Here is a 23228-nt window from a genome sequence, read left to right on the forward strand (position 1 = left end):
CACCTGAAACATCAGTTTCCCAGGACTTCCCCTGACTGCCCAGTTTATACTTTGAGTTTTTCTTTTCTATAACACTCATTTCACTTGTAACCACTTGTGTCATCCCCAACTGGAGGACTCTAAGTTTCATGAGGGTAGGCATCAAGCCTATTTGTTTCCCTCTATATCCCCAGCACCTTGCTTGCGGACTGACACACAATGGATGCTTATTAAATATTTGTCAAATGAATGTTCGTTGAGCCTACAAACTTTCTTTCTCAAATCGTATTTATGTGATATTAGTAATAATTCCCTACATAGTTCAATGGCTTACCAAACATCTTTATGAGTTAGTGTCCCAACTTTGGGGTAAAGGCAGTGCAGGTAATATTATTCTCCCAATTTTTTAGAAAATAAAACACCATCTGTGAGATTATCTGACTTGATTAAGGTGCTGGATACAACATTAGAATTCAAATGCATATCTGTATTAAAATTCTGACTGTAAATTTTGTGTCACTTACCAGCTGTTAACCAGATGCTCTGGCTGCGAGGAGTGAAATATGGGTAGCTAGTGGAAGAGAGCAGTGGGAGGAACAGGGAGAAGCAAAAGCCAGGCCTTGGAGGATTTCCTTTCCTCCACTGCCTGCTTGATTCCCAAACAGGATTGCTTTGCCTATCCTGGGAGCTGAGACCCTCCATAAGTCTCTCAATGACTTGAGGCTGGGCCAGAGAGTGAGTGAGACCAGTGAATCCTCACCTTCTGGGGAGACGAGAAATGAGAGCTGGGACACAGGGGAACTCACCCACACTAGTGTGTACGTGCACACTCACATCCGGACAAAATCCACACCAAGGCATGCATAGAAATCAACACATAGAATGAGCCACTGCACAGTCATACACACATTTAAACATGCACCCCACATACAGATGTCAAACAACACACAGAATGAGCCACTGCACAGTCACACATACATTTAAACATGCACCCCACATACAGATGTCTAGCCACTATCGTGTACATCCAACCACTGATGTGCACTCCAGTTGTACACCAAACTGCCATCTTGGACATGTGCATGCATGTGTGCATACACCGAACAGCCCTGATGAAAATTTGGATAAACGCACGTATGCACACACACAACTAAACACATCCCTATGATTTATCATCACACTCAAGTACATGCACACCTTTGCAAACGCGTGGGAAACAATCACTCTGATCACTCTGGCGCACAAAACCTCCAAATACACTAACAAGCTCTACAAACGCAGAGATGCACCGACACACCCGAGTTGTCATCAGCACTGCAAGTTTTTTCCAAACAGCTGCTAAAAAGAGAATGCTGCGCTGCAGGCCAGCCCACGTGACCGGGAGGAAGGCTCTCCCGCCCATGACGGGATGGGAAAACTATGCCTGGGGCCGGCGCTCGGCCCGGCTGCTGCCGCTGAGGAAAGCCGGGACGCGGAGCCCCGCCGAGAGCTTCTTTGCTCCGGACGCCCCTGGACGTGGCGGGCAGCTGCGAGGGTGAGTGTCCCGCACCGCGGTCGGGCGGGGGCGCCAAGTGCGCGCCGGGAGGAGGAGGAGGAGGAGGACTTGCACTGCTGCGGGCGGGGCGGGATGCGGAAGGTGGGAGAGCTGCCAGCGCGCCTTTATTGCGGGCTGGGCAGCTCCCGCATTCCTGCCTCTCGACTTCTGCCTTCTGTATTATAATACAAATTAACATGTTTTGAGTCCTTACTGTGTACCAGGCTCTGTGCCCAGTGGTTTACCCGTTACAATAGTAACACCCGTAGCTCTGCCATTTATTGAGCGCCTACTTTGTGCCAAGTCCTGCCAGCACTTTACTTGTGCTCTTTCATTTTCATGACAACAGATGGGGATAGTCTACGAAAGAGGAACTGGGCTCAGAGACATTAATGACTTGGACAGGGTTGCACAGCTAGTAATTGATGAAAAAGGGACTTGAAGTCTGGTAAATCTGAGTCCAATACCCGAGCTAACAATCACAGTTAACATTTACTGAATGCATTATTTCACTTAATCTTCACATTTATTTAAATATATGATACAGACTGGCGAACTGAGCTCAAAAGGTATTGAACGGCAGGCAGAGATTTGTACCCAATTCTTCATGACTCTCTTCACTCTCCTTCCCCACCTAAACTACTTGTCTTAATATGCGTTGTCCTTATTTCTCCATCCCCACTTCTGCTGCCCCATTCTAGGACCTCGCTTTTCAGCTAAACAATTGCAGTGGGCCCTAATAGTCTCCCAGCCCAGGTCTCTCCTCTGACACCATGAGTCCCTTGCACTACCTCATTGTGATCCTTCTCTGCTCCTTGACCACAAAACTGCCCTGCTTGAAAGCCTGCAGGGGTAACTTCCTTAGACTGGCCATCTCTCAGAGACCCTGTGTTTCCACCATGCTGAAGTAGCAGTAATAGAAAGACAATGTCTTACATAGGTCAACCCAAGGCTGGTGCTCAGTTAGCACTGTTAAAAATCTGTCCTCTCACATCCTTATTTTTGCCCTCCCTCTGCACCATTCTCTAATTTATTCTGTCGTCTGGAGTAATTATATCAATTACTCCTGCTTTCAACTGCCCGATCCTCAGACTCTCCACACATTTCCAAGCATCACTACAGCCCTTCATTTTAACACATCAGATACACTGCAGAATTTGTTTCCTCCCAAATGTCTGACTTCTCCCCATCTCCTAGCAGGGATATCACACTTACCCGTGTTCCAATCCTTAAACCTTAGGGTTACCTTTTGTTTTAAATGTTATAAAAGTAACGATGCTCATCACAAGAAATTCGAACAGTTCAAAAAGGTAGAAAGAGAAAAGCAAAAGGCCACACACTCCCTCCCGATTCCGAAAGGTAACCCCTTAACAAGATTTTGTGTCTTTTCAGAAAGTATTTCCCCAACCCTTCTGTACATATATATATTCTATATTTGTGCTGTTTTGTTTTTTTTTAACTCAAAGAGAAGCATACTTAACATTCCATGGTACAACTTGCTTTTTTCACTTAACAGTGTGTCTTCGCCATGTTTTCGTATCTGCATATACAGGCCTACTTTGTTCTTCTAATGGTGTCATAGTGCGTCATTGTATGGATGAACTGATATTATTTTTCACAAGGCTGGAGTCATGTTTGAAGCCACTCTGTCTCCATGGAATATTCAGCAAGTTCTCCAAGATGTCACTTTTTTTCTCTGCAAATCTCCCTATTCTTCTCCCCTGTCTCGCTATTCCTTCTCTTATCCTGACCCTGCTGATCAGACAGACAGTCTCTCCTTCTGTCTCAATCACTGATGCTTCCTACTCCTGAATGTTCACTGTGGGGTATCAGTCTGTCTCCATACCCACAGCTTCACCCACTCCTTCTTCCAGGTCAAAGGCCTGCCAACCTTAATTTGCCTCTGTGAGATGAACTCTTGCAGAAATCAAACTTCTGTTAGTTATATTCCATTTCAGCTTCTCTCTTTTTTTTTGAGAAGGAGTCTCACTCTGTTGCCCAGGCTGGAGTGCAGTGGCAAGATCTCGGCTCACTGCAATCTCCACCTCCTGGGTTCAAGCAATTCTTCTGCCTCAGCCTCCCCAGTAGCTGGGACTACAGGCGCACGCCACCACACCCAGCTAATTTTTGTATTTTTAGTAGAGATGGGGTTCCACCATATTGGCCAGGCTGGTCTCAAACTCCTGATCTCATGATCTGCCCGCCTCAGCCTCCCAAAGCGCTGGGATTACAGGCATGAGCCACTGCGCCCAGCCCATTCTAGCTTTCCTTTTGAAAGGAATTGTGTTCTAAATATTTTTTCAAGCAAATAACCTTCCCCTGGATTTGTTCACTTCTGTTAAGTGGCTTACTCCTATAACACACATACACATGCGCATACACATCACTGCCCTGTTAGTAACTCCCGTTAGCTGAGGGGCCATGGTAGAAGAACATGAGCTCTGGGCCCTGAGCCAGCAGGCCTGAGTTCCACCCAAACAGTGACCTAGGAAAAGTAATTTTTCCCCTTTCTGAGCTCTGTTTTCTCTTCTGCCAAGTGGAGATGACAGTATCAGCCTGTTAGAAGTGTGGGGAGAATTAAAGGAGATATGAACGTTGAAACTTTGAAATAAGAACACACAACATACATGGAGAATCATTACTCTTTTCCTCTAGATTAGGGGTTGCAAACCCAGATACTGACAGAGACTGTGCACAATGTGTATAGGAATGGGATGCATGACATTTGGGAGTGGTGAGGACTGTGGACACTCTAGAACACAGGCTCTCTGTCCTAGTCAGTGTGGGGCACCGTGACAATACCACAGACTGGGGAGCTGTAACAATAGACATTTATTTCTCACGATCCCTAGAGGCTGGAAGCCCGTCATCAAGGTGTCTGCAGTGTTGGTTTCTTCTGAGTCCTCTCTCCGTGGCTTGCAGGTGGCCATGATCTGCTGTGTCTTCACATGGTTGTCACTCTGTGTGTGTCTGTGTCCTGATCTCCTCTTCATGTAACGACACCACTCATACTGGATTAGGGCCTACCCATATGACTCATTTTACCTTGGTTACTGTTTTTAAGATCCTATCTCTAAATACAGTCCCATTCTGAGAATCTAAGAGTTGCAACTTCAATGTGTGAATTCTGAGGAGACACAAGTCAGGCTGTAATACCTTGTCTCAAGGGGCAGCTACCTGTTGACCTGCCCAAATGCAGGCTCACTGCTGCCCAGATCCTTCTGCTGCCCAAGAAAAGATGCAGACGTTGATGTTAACAGAAAATCTCCCAAGTTTTACATTGGCAACAATTTCAAATTAAAAATCCAAAATAAAAAGTACAGAGTAGTCTGTGATCCGCATGAGGCCACTGATAAGCCAACTGATCCCTTGTCTAGGCTATAATTTCCTCAGTGGCAGGGGCATGTTCCATAGCTTTTTAATCCTTCTCAGCCAGTTTTTGCACGTTGTTTATTCTTTTTTTTTTTTTTTTTTTGACAATGTCTTGCTCTATTGCCCAGGTTGAAGTGCAGTGGCACTATCTCTGTTCACTGCAGCCTCTGCCTCCTGGACTCAAGCGATTCTCCCCCCCTCAGCCTCCCAAGTAACTGGGACTACAGGCATGCACCACCACGCCCAGCTAATTTTCATAGTTTTTGTAGAGATGAAGTTTTGCCATGTTGTCCAGGCTGGTCTTGAACTCCTAGGCTCAGGCACTCCACCTGCTTTGGCCTCCAAATGTGCTGGAATTACAGATGTGAGCCGCCGCACTCAGCCTGCACATTCTAATATTAACAAAAAGTTAAAAGCTAATCATTGAATGACTAAATTTGAATTTCACAATCTTGCTTAAAGTGGGGCACACCTGTAGAAATCCTGTACCTCTTTGCATTCATGCCCAGCTATAAAAGTGCATCAGCCATTATAACTGCTTTCATTGCCATTGATGCCAAAGTTTGCAAATGTTCAGCTCCTCACAGGGTCACTGTTAGGGCCACTTTACAGATGGAGAAACAGCAGACCCAGGTCTACCCAAGTCTACCCAGGTCTGCTGGTTTATTCTCATGAGTGTGGCAACCTTTTCCCATGACGTCATCTCTCTCTTTGTTCTCAGGAATGATTATTGTATCAAAAATCACTACTGTTACTGAGTGCTTACTGTGGGCTGGTTGCTGCATTATCTCATTAAATATTCACAATTACTCTATAAGGGAGGTGTGAACAGTCAAATTACTCAAGGGAGGCATTCCTAAAGACCTCAAATAATTCAAAACTTATGTCATTAAAAGCTCATGGGCTGAATGGAAACCCAGACATCGTATGTTCTCACTCATAAGTGCGAGCTAAGCTATGAGGATGCAAAGGCATAAGAATGACACAAAGGACTTTGGGGACTCAAGGGGAAAGGGTGAAAGGGAGTGAGGGATGAAAGACTACAAATAGGGTACTGTATACTGCTCGGGTGATGGGTACAACAAAATCTCACAAATCACCACTAAAGAACTTACTCATGTAACCAAACACCACCTGTTCCCAATAATCTATGGAAATTAAAAATTTTTTTAAAAAAAGCTCGCCTGCTGAAGAATGGTAGATATTTCTGATTACCTGTTAGGACAGTGCTATTATGTGGCTATAGCATAAACACAGTTTAAAATTTACAATTCACACTGCCTTACAAGATTCTCGACAACTTTTAACTTGGGAAAATTGGGGTTATTTCAGATTTCACAAAATCAAGTGAAACAATAAATATTCAAATTCAAATAAGACCATACAGTATTATTTTTCTCATTTTACAAAGAAACTGAGGCCTAGAGAGATTAAATAACTTGGCCCAAGGTCAAACAGCTGGAAAATGACTTAACCACCAGACCAGCTCGTGCTTCTCTAAGGGTAGACCTGTATCTGTTTCTTTTTTTTCTTTGTAGAGATGGCGGGGTGACGCGGGGGGAGGTCTCACTTTGTTGCCCAGAGGGTCTCACTTTGTTGGCCAGACTGGTCTCGAACTCCTGTCTTCAGGTGATCCCCCCACCTCAGCCTCCCAAAGTGCTAGGATTATAGATGTGAGACATTGTGTCCAGCCCTATATCAGAAGTTTAGGGTTACTCTGAACGCCCATCAAGGCCTGACCAGAAATGACTCCATGGAAGTTCTTGGGTTCACCCAGAGAAGTCAAGGAAAACTTAGCCTTTTCTCCCTGTCCCCTTCAAAGTTCAGAATTTGTTTCTTTCCCTCAGTTCTTAGCTCTTCAAGTGTAGTCCCTTTTATGTCATTCCCAGGGATTGTTGCCTAATCCCAAAATTTCCTTCCCCTGCTGCTTGCCTGGTCTTGAATGCTGTTACATCTAGATGCTGTTGGGCGCCTATTACAAAGGAAAAGGAGAGTGAGGCTTTTCTTTCCTGGCCACACAGGTGTGCAGGCTGGATGCTCAGGTAAGCAGACAGTTATAACCTGCCCAGGTAGTTCTAGGGATCAGAGTGGGCCCTACAGGAGCAGAAACTACATCTTTCCACCTCCAATTCCCCAGTGTCTGGCCTCAAAGACAATAATAATAAACCATACTATTTATTGGGTATCCATGTGCCAGGCCACAGTATCATGCACACATGCACACCTCATATCCCATTTGGCCCTGTCACTTGATGAGATGAGCACCATCCCACTTCTTCCCTGGTCTTTGTATTATGGAGCACGGACATGCCAGGTGGCTCAAAGTTGTACAGCCAAGGCAACACCCCATCCTTCCCTCAGAGCAGAAACAGCAAGGCAGGAACAAAGGCCCGGCCTCGCTGGGACTTTTTTTGATAGCGCCTGACAGAGCCATAACTCAAACTAACTTAAGTGAAAATGGGAATTTATGAGAAGCTACAGGAGTCTGTACCTGAAATGCATGCAGGACTCAGGGTGGCAGATCAGGGCTGGTTTTTGCTAATTCAACTGCAGTTAGTGGCAATTACAATTTTAAACAAGGTCTTAAAACTTGTATCATTACATTCAACATCCATTATCTTGTTTGATTTTCGGAAGGGCAAGAAATAAGAAAATAATAGAAGCTAATGCTTTTATACCTCTTGCCATATGCCAGGCCTTATTCTAGAAACATTAATTCCTCGTAACAACTGTCTAAGGTAGGTTCTATTATTATCGTGTTCATGTTGGAGAGGAGGAGACTGAAGGGGAGAGACTAAATAATGTGTAAAGGTGCTACAGCTAGTTCATGGCATCTGAACTCACACAGCTATGCTGGAGCTATTATGGAAGCTACCATGCAGCTATTGGAGACTTGAAATGCTCCAGTCTGAACTGAGATCTGCTGCAAGTGTGAAATACATCACTGGGCTTCAAAGACTTAGTACTAACTTAAGAATGTAAAATGTCTCATTAATAATTTTTATGGTGATTACGTGTTGAAATGATGGTATTTGGGAAATCATGGGCTAACTAGCATTGAAATTAATTTCGCCTGCTTCTTTTTTACTTTTTTAATGTGACTACAAGACAAACTGACACATGTGACTTGCATCATTTTCCTATTGGGCCGAGCTGCTCACACCCACTCCCCCACCGCTGTGGTCAGGCACGTGGAGACTGGCCCTGGGGATGCGATATGGGGATGTGAACACCCTCAGCCGCCTTCTCTCCCCCTCACATCTCGCACAGCTGCTGCATTCTTCTCTCCCACGGCAGTCCTTGCTCTCCACGTGGCAGAAAGCAGCTGCAGACAATGCCAAAGCTTGATGGCTTTGTCTTCAGCCACTCCAGAGCCCGACTCTTGCCCTCATTGTGCAGAGGAGGCAGCTGAGGCTCAGATGTGCAGCAAGCCAGGGCCCAGGGGGTGGGCTCCACTGCCCACCACATTATACACCACGTTTGTCATTTTGTAAAGGCTGTGCGTGTATATATTAGAAGGTATAATTCTTCAGCTTTAACACACGGGCTGATTTCCCATATGCTTTCAGGAATTCTTACTGAGACAAACCCCCGGCTTCCGAGACCTTGTTAGATCATGATGTGTCCTTGGATCTCATTTCCTAGGCTGAACCAGAAATGAGGAGAGAGAAAATAGCAGATCAAATATTTTCTGAGGCATCCTGTCAAGTGGGCCCCAGGACTTTTAAGCCTCTGTATTTAGACTCTGGATTCTGGACAGTTTCCAAAAGGACACTGATCTTGAGATCTGGAGAGAGGGGACATTTCGTGAGTACTGTGAGGAGCAGCAGCCAGCCGCTTTTTCCTCCAAAGGATCTCTTTAGCTTTTCAGAGAAGCTGGAGAGGACTGTTTCCAATTTACTTCCTGGAATTCAGGGAGGGCGTGGAGTGTTTTTTATTATAGTATTCTATTCTCCCATCAAAGTGGATTTTCAGCAAGCTTCATCTGCAAGCAAGCCTTGTCCCTTTTAACACCAAACACAGGGAGAATTGCCCTGCTGGGTGAGATTTGGGTGTCCCCCTCCATCCAGGATGAGGCCTCCCCTGAAACACTCCGGGGGCTCCCAGTGGGGAGTTTAGGACTGTAATCCCTTCGTTCAATTGCAACTAGTGACAATTACAATTTTAAATACGGCCCTAACTTTTGTATCATGTTTTGTTTTCAAATCCACTATCTTATTTGATTCTCTGAATAACCCTGTAAGGCAGACGGGGCAAGTGTTAATATCTCCACTTTACAGATGAGGAAATGAAGGCCCAGATAAGATGAAATGACTTTTTCACAGTCACACGATTAGTAAGTTACAAAACTAGGACTGGGACCCCAATCTTCAGAATCCAAGCCCAGTCATTGCACTGGGTTTCCCTCAGTAGCCAGGTGAGGCTTTGTCATCCGCACGTCTATTGAGACCCTTGTGATCCCCTTGTTTTATAAATTATAATAATACCGGTGGGCTGGGGAGGTCCTCAAACGCTAGTGGGACCTCGACCCCAGCCAGTGTCCAGGCTCTTGACACCATCTCAAGAAGGAATTCAAGGATGAGTCAGAAAATTATGAAAATATGGTGATTTTTTGCAAGGGAAAAAAGTACACACTCAGGAAAGGGGGCTGTGGGCATTCTCAAGAGACAGTTGGGCAGAAGGGTTTGGGGCTTCTATCTTTATGGGTTTCTTTAACCAAGAGGTGGAATATTCATGAAAATTCCTGGAAAAAGGTGGAGATTTCCTGGAACTGTGGTGCTACCCATTTCTACACCAAATATGGGTGTTCTCGGAGCTGTCGTGGCACTGGTGGGTGTGTGATTGAGTACATGAATGAGCGTATAAAGAGGTCCTAGGTGAAACCTAGATCAAATCCATCACCATGTTGGTCCAGTGGGTCTTAGCCAGCTTGGTCCACATCCTGTTTTTCAGGGTCTTATCGGCCTATATAGCGTCTAATCATGTCAAATTGCTGCCTGGAATTTTTATCCTATGACCACGCTGGATTATTCCTGTCTCCGTAAGGGTGGCCAGTTCATTCAAGGTTATTCAACAGCTGTGTGTTGAGCACTTACTCTGTGCAGTGCTGCGCTAGGCTCCAGCAGCCCAACTGAGAGCAACATGCAGGGCCCATACTTTCCTGGACCTTCCATACCAGGGAAAGAGCCAGAGAGTTAACAAGTCAAGAAACAAACAAATACATAATCACAAACTGGGCCAGGTGCCTTGAAAGAACAGGATGGGATAAGAGCATATGCAGGATGGGTGGAATGCTTTGGATCACATGATCAGGGCAGGCCCCTCTGAGGAGATGATATGAGACCTGAAACTTGAAGGGTGAGGCTGGCAGCTACCTGAGGGCTTCCCAGAGGAGGTTAAGGATTGGGGGCATTTTAGGCACAGTTCTTTCCAACTGTGGAGCGTTTACAGTGTCAAACACTGGGCTAGATAGAATCTTTGGATGCATTCCTTCACTCATTTCTCACACAAACTCCCTGAGGTAGGTATCCTACTATTTTCATTGCATAGTTGAGGGAACCAAGTGCTGGGTGTTCCATGGCTCTTAACCACAGAGTTAAATGCCACTCCTATCTGTCAGTGTGTCAAAACCTGATAACCAACAGGTCAGATTTATTTGCGTGTAATTTACATCTTCCAATCTGCAAGGGGAGACTGTTCAGCACCCAGGCCTAGCAGGCTTGCTCAAGACAAATATTCCTGGAGCTTCTACTGGCAGATACATTCAAGAAGGATGAGTGAGAGGCCCATATCCCCACTTTTGGCCCCTCTCACATCACAGTCTGGGCAGAGGGCCCTTGGGAATAAACCAGGGGGCCATGTCCTGTGGGCCAGGAGGAAGACTTCCCTGACAGTAGACCCAGGCTGTGGCACTTTAGCTCCTAGCGCTTTTCTAGAACATGTGTATTGATGAATCATTAGCTACTTAACAGAGAGATGAGAAGCCCAGGGACTGGGCAGCTGAAAGCCAGACTTAAGAACTCATCCAAGTTCAGCCAGGTACGGTGGCTCACGCCTGTAATCTCAGCACTTTGAGGTGAGACAGGCGGATCACGAGGTCAGGAGTTCGAGACCAGCCTGGCCAGCATGATGAAACCCCATCTCTACTAAAAATACAAAAAATTAGCCGGGCATGGTGGTGTGCACCTGTAGTCCCAGCTACTTGAGAGGCTGAGGCAGGAGAATTGCTTGAACCCAGCAGGTGGAGGTTGCAGTCAGCCGAGATTGCACCACTGCACTTCAGCCTGGCAACAGAGCGAGAGTCCATCTCAAAAAAAAAAAAAAAAAAAAAAAAAAAGAACTCATCCGAGTTTAGCAACCCACGATTCCATTTCCAGGGTTTAACCAACTAACATTTTTTATCCCTTTAGGAGGAAGGCTCTAATGAAGGCTTCCATATTCAACTAACACCTTCTCACCCCCAGAAAGGACAGTTTAGGAACTGAGATTGTTTTTTTACAGCTGAGAAAGGACTAATACTTCTCTTCTGGTTAATTGGACAGCTTTCTATGGGGCACCTACTCTATGTAAGGTATTTTGCAAGGCTGGCCTCACCCTAGGGGCCCGAGAGGGAACAACCTAGCCCCTGTACTGTAAGGGGTCTAAAGCAAGGAGGGATTTGATCTGATTTGGGTTAGAAAAGCAGAGGAAAAAAGAACTGATTTGTATCAAGGGGTGTCAGTGCTCTCTCCTCTGGATTTCAGCCACTGCCTGGTTTTCTCTTCGCTGTGGATTTTCTTGAGGGCAGAGTCTGTGTCTCCAACACTTACTAATTAAGCAAATATTTCTTGAACATTCACTGTGTGTGAGGAAGTTTGAAGCCAGGTGGCCAGCTGGGGTCCCTGTACTCATGGAGCTTACATTTTAGTGGAGACACATGGGGGAGGCAACCAAGTAAAGTGAATATGGGTAAGTGGTTTCAAGTGCTGGAAAAGAAACAGCTGGGAAAAGGGAGCTTGCAGAAAGGGGCGCTGGCTGAGAGGGCACGTCAGGGAATGCCTGGAGGAAGTGACATTTAAACTGAAATACAGCAGATAAAGAGCCAGCAAACCAAGAGGGTGGAGCTGTGAGGTTACTGGTGGAGTGGCTGGTGCCTTGGGGCTGAATGGAGCTTGGCCTAGAAAAGGTAGCGGGGGTGGGAGGGGGGTGCTGGGCCAGAGGAGCCGAGGGAGCCAGGAAGGAGCTGAAGTTGGGGCGGAGGCTGGAGCCAGCTCAATTGGGGCCTTGTAAGCCACGGCCGGGGTTCTGATGTTTGCTATTTTAAGCCAGCACCTACTGGAGGGTCTTGGGGAGTGACACCCTGATCTTTTGGCTCAGGCCTTGGAAACTCCCCGTTAACACACTAAAGGGGCTTATGGTGGGGACCCAGGGCCCAGGAGGCTGTCCCCTCCACGCCTCTCATCACCTTGTCTAATCCAAGTGTGGGCCTCTCAAAGGACAGGAGGTTTTGCTCAAGCATTGATTTACTCCAGCACCCCGAGAGAGAGAAAAAGCATCACTTGTACATTTTCAAAGTCATGTAGTATGTGTAAAAATTGTAAAATAAAATACAGGGCATCAGAGAGATTTCTCTATGGCTGTGTGTGGTTTTGGCATATGCTTCAAGGTCTTTTCTGTAATGTGGGATATTTAGGGGGAAAAATATAAGAAATGCTGACATAATGGAAAGCATTTGGGTACTAGGGTCAGCCAAACCCAAGTTCAAATATAACTTCTGCCACTAACTAGTTGTGTAAACATAAGTAAATTAGCCTCTCCAAGTTTCAGTGTCTTTTATAAAATGGGGAGTAAATAGCAGGGGCAGGAAGCAAGATGGTGTGGATTAAGCATAGTTTTCAGAGTCATACGGACATGGGTTTGGATGCCATCTCCATTAATCCCTGATTGTGTGACTCTGGGTAAATAACCTCACTTCTTGGAGTATCTGCTTTTTCCTCTGGAAAAAAAAAAATGGGATGATAAGGGCTCAGGTAAGCTTCATAGGGCTCTGGTAAGCTTCATATAAAACAATGCAGCAGGCTGGATGCGGTGGCTCACACCTGTAATCTCAGCACTTTGGAAGGCTGAGACGGGTGGATCGCTGGAGTCCAGGAGTTCGAGACCAGCGGGTGACGTGGCAAGACCCCATCTCTACAAAAAATACGAAAATTAGCTGGGCATGGTGGCACGCTCCTATAGTCCCAGCTACTCGGGAGGCTGAGGAGGGAGGAACACTTGAGCCCGAGAGGTGGAGGTTGCAATGAGCCGAGATCACTCCACTGCACTCCAGCCTGGGCGACAAAGTGAGGGAAAAAAAAGCAATGTAGATACAGGGCTTCACACAGTGCCTGGAACATTGTAGGTGTGTAATAAGGTCAGTTTTCTTCTGCCTTGGTTTCCCCATCTGTAACTGAAGAGGTTGGATTAGATGGTTCCCTGAGGCACTCCCCAAGTTTGTGATTCTAAATGTATTTAAAAGGTGCTAGCTGAGAGTGGTGGCACACTCCTGTAGGTCCACCTACTTGGGACAGAAGGTTGAGGCAGGAGGATCACTTGAGCCCAGGAGTTCAAGGCTATGGTGAGCTCTTGCCCCATGCACTCCAGCCTGAGCAACAGAGCAAGACCCCCATCCCTAAAAAGAAAAAAAAATTAAAGGCCCTGGAAGAGTTAATCTGCCTGGATTCCTTGGGGCCTTAGTGCCCCTCTAAGCACCCTGACCTCAGGCTTTCTCGACACCATTGTGTAGAGAGTGGGGTGAGGGTGGGGCAGGGCACAAGCTGGGAGCAGTGCTATTTGGAGTCTTGTTTTTCTTGGAGGTGTTGTGGAGGCAAGGAGACTCTCCTCTCCCTCCGTTCCTCTAGGTTTGGAACTAGAATCTAGTCTCCCCGCCTTTATTTCCAAAACAGTTCCTGGCTCTAGCTCCCAAGACTCCTCTGGGACTCCAGGAGCCTTCAGGCTCCAGTTCAGAAAACCCTGCCTCCCTGTGTGTCTCAGACACACACCCCTCCTCCCAGGCACTGGGGCCTGCCCCAAATCAGCTTTCGCAGAGAGGCATTCCCTCTTTGTCCAGAGAAGCTGGTGCAAGGCCATTGTGGGCAAGAGAGCAAATCCGCCTTCCTCTTGTGGAGCCTGTGTGGCTGGGCATGGAGGTCAGAAGAGAGAGGGGAGTTGTCAACTGTGACAGATGGTTCCCTTTCTCTCCCTCTCTCTCGTCCGGCTGGCTCTCTTTTCTGCCTGTCTTCAGCTAGCTGTTTGCAGCATTCTCATCTGCCTCGAAGACTTGCTTCCACTTCCTTCCTCCCTCTCTGCCTACTGCAAAATGATTGTAGACTGCAACTTTCCAAATAATTTCGAACCTGTTTTAAAAATTCAGTTTCTATTCTGGGGGTCCCAGATGTGCTGCAGCTCACAAATAAGGCCAACCAGTTTTCCAAGACTCTCGTCACATAGACAAGGGAAAGAAATGATGATTCACAGGGCCTGGGGAGTGTCTAGGCCATAGTTTTCCAAAAGCACCTGTCATTCATGCAACATTTCCACGATGTTTGCCATGCCTGCCTACCATCTCTACTATTATTTATGCAACCTAGGTTGAGCAAGTGTGACATCAGAAATACAATCAAATGCGTCTTTATTTTTGCCTACCCCTCCCTACTTATAATTTAGTCAGTGAGGAGAGCTCCTTCTCCCCCTGGTTGAAGTCTCCACTCCCAGGCAACCCACACCTCAATTTCCATTCGAAGGTGAGATTTCTTCCTGCTCCCCCAGTGAAGGTGTGAAATGGGCAAGGCCATCTGCTCCCCTTGTCAGCTCAGCTGTTTCCAAGTTGAAGGGAGGGGAGGTACAGGGACAGGACGAGGATTTCTAGATGTTTCACTACGGGGGCGGGCCTAGACTGCTCTGCATCTCTGTGCCTGGCAGACATTTAAAGCTGTCTTTTCCATGGGGGCCTTTTGCAGGCTCTTTGGGAGTGACCATTTTGGGCCCTGTGATTGTCACACTGCTGGGATGTGGGCAATGAACATTTTCCTTTCTCTGCAAGTCCAGGCCTTCCCCTCAGCATCTGTTTCCAGGGTTAAAGACCCTGGAGGGGGCAGGAGGAGAGGTATGGTCAGCCTGTTTCTGCGGGGAACAGCCAGAGGCAGCCAAAAAGCCTGGACCGGCTCCAAGAACCAGGGGCCAAGCAGAGTCTGAAGGGAAAGGAGATTGAAAGCCCAGAAGGAAAAATGAGTTCCAAAGGTCAATGCCTGAGCAATGCCCCTGCCGTGCAACCAGGACCACAGCTGCCGAGGATCCCCCTAATACTCAAACGCTCTAATTGGATAGCCACAGGCTGAGTGAGGACTACAAAGCCCACAGTGCTTTGTATCTGGAAAGAGAACAGCTAGAAGTCTGAAAAGCTCAGCATTGGAGCTAGAAGAGACCCTAGAGACCATCTACTCTAGTGGTTCCCAAAACAAGGTCTCTGGACCACCATCAGCAGCATCCCTTGGAAACTTATTAGAAATGCAAATGATCCAGCTTCACCCCAGAACTAATGAATCAGAAACTTTGAACAACCTGTGTGTTAACAAGCCCTCAAGGTGAGTGTGATGCACACTGAAGTTTAGGAACCACTGCTATAGCCCAGCCCCTGTTGTTCAAGTGAGGAAACTGAGGCCCAGAGAGGGAAAAGGGTTTGCCTAAGGTCACAAAGCAAATTGCCATTTTAGTTAATCATCATGGCAGGAAGTCATGCCTGGGATGTTCCCGCCGGTTTCATTCTTGAGAGAGAGGCTGTTAATTACAAAGCAACGGAACTGATTTGTTGAGAGATCTTGGGCAAGTTGCTTATTTCTGCTCTGGGTCTCAGTTTCTGAGTGTGCATAGTGAGGGCAGGGAGTAGATACCTCCAGGTGCATAGCACACTGATCTCCGGTGGGATCTTGCTATTGCTGCCATCAGCCTTAAGGACACGGTCTAGCCTGGGACAGGAGGGCGCAGGCCCTGGATCTGGACGGCCTGGTTCAAACCTTAGCCCTGCCATCTACTCATCACATGATGTAGACCAGGAGTGTCCAATCTTTTGGCTTCCCTGTGCCACACTGGAAGAAGAATTGTCTTGGGCCACACATAAAATACACTAACATTAACGATAGGTGATGAGCTTAAAAAAAATCGCAAAAAATATCTCATGATGTTTTAAGAAAGTTTACAAAACTTGTGTTGGGCTGCATTCAAAGCCATCCTGGGGTGCATGCGGCCCACAGCCCCCGGATTGGAAAAATGTGATGTAGACACATTGCTCAACTTCTCTGAGCCTCTGCTTCCTCTCCTATATCTATTCTATAAGGGTATTGTGAAGATCAAGTAATGAATGGAAAGCTCTTACATGCCTGGTGCACAGGAAGTGCTTGGGGGAGGAGCTGCTACCATGGCCTGCCAGGGTCCCTTGGGTGTTGGTTGTCAGTAACTGAATCCTCAGCCCTCCTTATGTGGAACCCTGAGTCTCCCATGAGAAGCAGACTAGTTGCAAAGTCACCTACAATTCAAACATTTCTACCCTTGTAGAACTGTAACTTTCTATTCATGCCATAGATTTGGATGAAACCATGGATCATTTCTCCCCATTCACAGCTCCTCCCAGTCATCAGTCTCGGGGTCATAAGTTCTGCATCCATTTCAGCCACTCTGGAGGATGATGGTCTGATGATGAGTGCCTCACCCCCGAGACCCCTTCAAAGTGTATTCTGGGTAATGACTCCACTCACCCAAATACGTCCTCAAGATATGACAACTCTGTCCACATCACATCTACTTGTATGTGATGCAGGAAAGAGCAAGAAACAGCAATCCAACTGAGTGTATCCCAGCTGCCTCCTCCTGTGCATCCCCTCTGACCAGCCCCAGGTCAGCTTGGTGGCCACACTCACCTGTCACAGCTCTCTTGCCTCCCACAGGTGACCACCATGATCCCCTGGGTGCTCCTGGCCTGTGCCCTCCCCTGTGCTGCTGACCCACTGCTTGGCGCCTTTGCTCGCAGGGACTTCCGGAAAGGCTCCCCTCAACTGGTCTGCAGCCTGCCTGGCCCCCAGGGCCCACCCGGCCCCCCAGGAGCCCCAGGACCCTCAGGAATCATGGGACGAATGGGCTTTCCTGGCAAAGACGGCCAAGATGGATACGATGGCGACCGGGGGGACAGCGGAGAGGAAGGTAAGAGGCCTATACCTGCCCCTCTCGTTCCCACCTGGCTGACAGCATCCAGCACGCGGGGGGCGTCATGAAGTTAATAAAACTAGTATTAATCCTCTTCATTATAAATCAAATTACTGTTTACTTATAAATACAGCAATATATATATGTGTGTATATATATGTGTATATGTGTATATATGTGTATATATGTATATATGTGTGTATATGTGTGTATATATATGTGTGTATATATATGTGTGTGTGTGTGTATATATATATATATATATATATTTTTTTTTTTTTTTTTTTTTTTTTTTTTTCCCTCTTGAGACAGAGGCTTGCTCTGTCACCCAGGCTGGAGTGCAGTGGTGTGATCTCAGCTCACTGCAACCTCTGCCTCCTGGGATCAAGCAATTCTCCTGCCTCAGCCTCCTGAGTAGCTGGAACTACAGATGCGTGCCACCACGCCAGGCTAATTTTTGTATTTTTTAGTAGAGATGAGGTTTCACAATGTTGGCCAGGCTGGTCTCAAACTCCTGACCTCAAGTGATCTATCTACCTCGCCCTTCCAAAGTGCTGGGATTACAGGCATGGGCCACTGTGCCCGGCCTCAGAGCAGTTTATTCTGAAAGGAACATGGGTATTGAATTTTGTGTTCCTGCCCCTGGTGCACCTTTGGGTTGCTAAGTGACTTTGGAAAAGTCTCCCAAAATATTCCTCAGAACTCTTGATGATTGCAAGTGACAGAAACTCAATTTATAGTCCCAAATGGAATGTATTCGCTCATAAAACTGAGACATCAGGCCAGGCGTGGTGGCTTACACCTGTAATCCTAGCACTTTGGGAGGCCGAGGTGGGCAGATCACTTGAGGCCAGGAGTTCAAGACTAGCCAGGCCATCATGGCAAAACCCCATCTCTACTAAAAATACAAAAAATTAGCCAGGCCTGGTGGTGTATGCTTGTAATCTCAGCTACTCTGGAGGCTGAGGTAGGAGAATTGCTTGAACCCAGGAGGCAGAGGTTGGAGTGAGTTGAGATCATGCCACTGCACTCCAGCCTGGGAAATAGAGCAGGACCCTGTCTCAAAAAAAAAAAAAAAAACAGAGACGTCCAAGAGCCAAGCTCCAGGAATAGCTGAGTCCAGGAGCTCAAATATCATTGTCAGGGCTCTGCTTCTCTCTGTGTTTGTTGTGTCCTCACAAAGGCTGGAAGTTCTGAAATAGCACTGCTGGGCTGAGGCCCACATCTTCCTGGCTTCATCCACAGAGCAAATCTCAGAACAGCCAATTCTCCTTGGCCACATGTGTATCCTGGACCAATTCCCTTGACCGAGGAGGTGAGGTGCCTCCATTTGCAGGGCAGGCTCATGGGCCCACCCCTGCATGTGTGTGAGTGGGTGGTGGGGGCAGTCAGTCATTGCGACTGACAGCCCCACTAGGACCATATGAAATGAAATGGTGAAGGGCAACTCCCCAAGGGAAGGGATGCCAGGCGGATGGCAAGCAGAATGGATATACTCTACAGACCTTTCCGTTGTGACATTCCTTATATCTCCAAACTCTCACCCCAGCAACCAAGTACTTTTCAGTGTCAGCAGCATCCCTAAGCCTACATTTTAAGCAGTAGAGAAATATAATAATTTTTATTTGTATGGCATTTTAATATTGACAAAGCACTTTTGAACATGTTGTCCATCTGACCATCCATATCCTGTGCCGGAGGGATTCTTATTTTCCCCATGTTACAGGTGAGGATACTGAGAGTCAGAGTGATTCAGTTGATAGCAAAATGTCATCCTTGCAAGAACATGAACTTTGGAAACAAACCTGGACACTGATTTTGGCAAACTACTTAACTTCTCTCCAAACCATGGTTTCCTCATCTCTAAAATATGGATAATAATAGCACCTGTCTCACAAGGTTGTGGTAAAGATGAAATAAAACAGTGTATGAAGCATCAGTCTCAGCATAGACATACAATAAATGTTAGGCACCCTGTAATTGACTTATTGAGCTCACATAACACGTAGATTGCTGACTCCAAATCCAGATCTTTTCCTACCACACCAAACTAATTCCTTCAAAGGTACCTCCTCCCCAGGAGATTAGTATAAAAGTAACCATCATAGCTTCAACTAGGGGAGGTCTTCCAGCGTGCTGGGCACTGGTGTCATGATATCCAATTTCCTGACCACAACGGCAGACTCAGGTCTGGACATATGCTCCAAGCAGGCCAGCTAGAGTTTTCCCTGAGATTTGCCTATGGATCCTGAGGGACAGAGTCTCTGCTGTTGACTTTTTCCCCAAATAGATAAAGCTTACCAGGAAGTTCTACCATGTACTGGGGCTGCCTTTGGCCATCTGTTCTGCTATGTGTTGTGTCTCTGCAGAGAAGGAAGCCACCACACCAACGAAGGCAGTGTTGGGAGAGTCCCAGCACATGTAACTCAGACAAAGCTTGTCACCCTAGGGCCAATTCAGGATAACATCCAACCACCCCCCATCACCACACACACAAATTCACCTCCAGAAAAGTCTTTCGAGAGTAAAGTCAGCTTTTCCCAAAGTCTCTCAAAAAAGGTAATGAAGAGGGAAGCACATTATATAATACATGGTAGGACTTCCTGGTAAGCTTTTTTATCTATTTGTCTCCCGCCAAAAACCCCAAGTCAAAATGACTTGGGGGCTGCATAGTGGCTCATGCCTGTAATTTCAGCATTTTGAAAATGCCTAAAACATTACTTCCTTGATCACCCAGTTCATATGGTTGTAACAAGCTTGTGTCGAGTGAACTCAAGTCATTATCCATACAGGTTTTGTTTAAAATGTTGTATTGAGTTGAGGGGACATAAACTAAATTGATTTTATACAATCAATAGCCAAAAATGTTGTATTGAGAGAAATGTGCATTTTATGAACTATGAGTATGAAACATCAAAAAGCCTTCTAAAGGAAAACACAATTGGTGGAATTGTTCTGCAGGGAATGCCAGCTAGTATTTAGGAAATGTTTGCTATAGGTCAAGCACTCTTCTATGCTTTTAAATGGGTATAGAAATATTTAGCATTGTGGGCCGGGCGTGGTGGCTCACGCCTGTAATCCCAGCACTTTGGGAGGCCAAGGTGGGTGGATCACGAGGTCAGGAGATCGAGCCCATCCTGGCTAACATGGTGAAACCCCATCTCTACTAAATATACAAAAAATTAGCCAGGCATGGTGGCAGGTGCCTGTAGTCCCAGCTACTCGGGAGGCTGAGGCAGGAGAATGGTGTGATCCTGGGAGGTGGAGCTTGCAGTGAGCTGAGATCGCACCACCGCACTCCAGCCTGGGTGACAGAGCAAGACTCCATCTCAAAAAAAAAAAAAAATTAGCATTGTGGATTCCATTCCTTTTGTTTTTCTAATTTTTATTTTTTAGAGACAAGGTCTTACTCTGTTGCCCAGGCTGGAATGCAGTGACACAATCATAGCCCACTGTAACCTGGAACTCCTGGGCTCAAGGAATCTGCTCACCTCAGCCTCCCAAGTAGATAGGGCTACAGGCTCATGCCACCATGCCTGACTAATTTTTGTATTTTTTGTAGAGACTGTCTGTCTACATTGCCCAGGCTGGTCTCAAACTCCTGGCCTCAAACGATCCTCCAGTCCCAGCTTCCCAAAGTGCTGGGATTACAGACGGGAGCCACCATGCCCGGCCTGGCTTCCTTTTAACACAAACGGTCTGGCCACCTGCTCTTTCCTCTTAGTGTATGTTAGAGAAGGTTTCATAGAGCACACGTGACTCTACTTTTTTTTTTTAACTCCTGCATAGAAATCCACAGTATGGATGGACCATAATGTTCTTTATCATTTGCCTTTGGATGGGCATTTAGTTGTTCCTATTTTTTGCTATTATAAGCAATGCTGCAATAAAATCCTTGTACACATGGGCAGGGCTTGTATGCACTAGGCAGAGATTTTGCCAAGATCAATTTGTTGAAATCAAGAGGCTTTTTCCAGTTCTCTTCTCAACCCATTACCAGCACAGCCCATGGAAGGATTGACCTGGCAGACAGACCAGACCCTTCCTTGGAAGGCAGGAAAAGGAAAAGGTGTGAACTGTTACAAGTTATTCTTTTTGCCCTGATCCACAGTGATTCTTGAAGTTAAGTATCATCATTTCCATTTCCCAGATAGCTAGCTTTAGGAGTTACACCCACTTCTATGTGTCTGCAAAGCCTTCTTGTTCTTTCTGTTACCCAAGCACTCCTTCTCCAAGGTTGGAAAATCAAGGCGCACCCCTCTGCCTAGGTCTGTGAGGACCCTCCATAACACCAGTTGCTCTGTCTTCCAGGTCCACCTGGCCGGACAGGTAACCGGGGAAAGCCAGGACCAAAGGGCAAAGCCGGGGCCATTGGGCGGGCTGGCCCCCGTGGCCCCAAGGGCATCAACGGTACCCCCGGGAAGCATGGCACGCCAGGCAAGAAGGGGCCCAAGGGCAAGAAGGGGGAGCCGGGCCTCCCAGGCCCCTGCAGCTGTGGCAGTGGCCATACCAAGTCAGCTTTCTCGGTGGCAGTGACCAAGAGCTACCCACGGGAGCGGCTGCCCATCAAGTTTGACAAGATTCTGATGAATGAGGGTGGCCACTACAATGCTTCCAGCGGCAAGTTCGTCTGCGGTGTGCCTGGAATCTACTACTTCACCTACGACATCACACTGGCCAACAAGCACCTGGCCATCGGCCTGGTGCACAACGGCCAGTACCGCATCCGGACCTTTGATGCCAACACCGGCAACCACGATGTGGCCTCAGGCTCCACCATCCTGGCTCTCAAGCAGGGTGATGAAGTCTGGCTGCAGATCTTCTACTCGGAGCAGAATGGGCTCTTCTACGACCCTTACTGGACAGACAGCCTCTTTACGGGCTTCCTAATCTATGCTGACCAGGATGACCCCAACGAGGTATAGACATGCCAGGGTGGTCCTCCAGGCAGGGAACAAGCTTCTGGACTTGGGCTTACAGAGCAAGACCCCTCAACTGTAGGCTGGGGGTGGAGGGTCGACTGAGCGGTTCTAGCCTCAGGTTGACCTCCTTTGCCTCTTTTTTTCCCCATCATTAAATCCAAACCTTTTTATTCATCCAACCATCTATTTATTCACTTCTTTTAAAAGTATCTACTGTGTAACAGGCACTATGCTATTCTCTGAAAGATGCAGCAGTGGACAAGACAGAGTATCTGTCCTCATGCGGCTTACATTCTAGCAGGAGATACAATTTACAAATAAACAAGCAAATAATATAATATTATGCCAGGATAGAAATGAACATGCCACGGTTGACAGTAATAGGAATAGCAGGAGACAGGGAAGAGATGGAAATTTGTTTCTTTTTTTTTTTAAGTTTGCCTTTTTTGGTTTACTTACATACAGTCACTCTCCAAATTTTAAGTTGACAGCTCAGTGAATAATTTTTACTTACATGCACACCGTGAAACCTCCATGTAGATCAAAGAACAAGCTATTTCCAGCCTCTCATCTCCCTTCCCCAAAGGCTCTCTTAAGACCCCTCTAAGTCAGTACCTGGAAAAGTTCCATTTTTGAGCTAAGTTCCAAAGAAGGAAATAGAGCAATGCAAAGGCCTCGGAAAAGAGGTCTCCAGCAAAAGGCTATGCAAGTGCAAAGACCTTGACAGGAAAGGGGGAGGGGACAAGGTAAGAATTGAGAAGGGAGGCATGAGGCGTGAGGCTGGAAGATAATACAGAACCTCCCAGGCCATGGCAGAGCTCGTTCCACTCACGAAGGCTTATCAGAATGCAAAGTGACACTGATAAGTGTCTTGAATCTGCTCATTGCATGAGTCAAGTCGGCCACAGACTTGAGCACTTTATTATTAGTTAATCTTTTGCAGGCCCGCTTCTCAATGAATGAGATACACCAGGATATGCACGTGCGCCTGAGAACCGCTACTCTAAGATGGCAGGAATGGATCCCACGCAAGTGAATCGCACCCCAAGCCCAGGTGTTTCCAGTATGCAGGGATCTGAGGGTTTAAGAAGCCGCAGTAAAAGTGCCAGGTGCTGGCCGGATGTGGTGGCTCATGCCTGTAATCCCAGGACTTTGGGAGGCTGAGGTAGACGGATCATTTGAGGTCAGGAGTTCAAGACTAGCCTGGC

General features: G+C 46.9%; 1 protein-coding gene across 2 annotated transcripts; it reads left to right on the top strand.

Annotated features, from left to right (window-relative positions):
- The first annotated feature begins 1391 nt into the window (after positions 1–1391).
- Positions 1392–22199, top strand: C1QTNF2 (C1q and TNF related 2). Of its 2 annotated transcripts, XM_055284761.1 has the most exons (4): positions 1392–1513; positions 16843–17095; positions 21410–21427; positions 21632–22199. In XM_055284761.1, exons 2-4 carry the CDS (start codon positions 16852–16854, stop codon positions 22021–22023), a joined length of 654 nt encoding a protein of 217 aa, XP_055140736.1. In that variant the 5' UTR covers positions 1392–1513; positions 16843–16851; the 3' UTR covers positions 22024–22199. The 2 variants fall into 2 exon arrangements, with proteins under 2 accessions (XP_055140736.1, XP_055140735.1); XM_055284760.1 differs by having other exon boundaries at positions 21410–22199.
- The last annotated feature ends 1029 nt before the right edge of the window (positions 22200–23228 follow it).

This window comes from Symphalangus syndactylus, chromosome 7, assembly GCF_028878055.3.
Source record: "Symphalangus syndactylus isolate Jambi chromosome 7, NHGRI_mSymSyn1-v2.1_pri, whole genome shotgun sequence".
In the NCBI taxonomy this organism is placed as follows: domain Eukaryota; kingdom Metazoa; phylum Chordata; class Mammalia; order Primates; family Hylobatidae; genus Symphalangus; species Symphalangus syndactylus.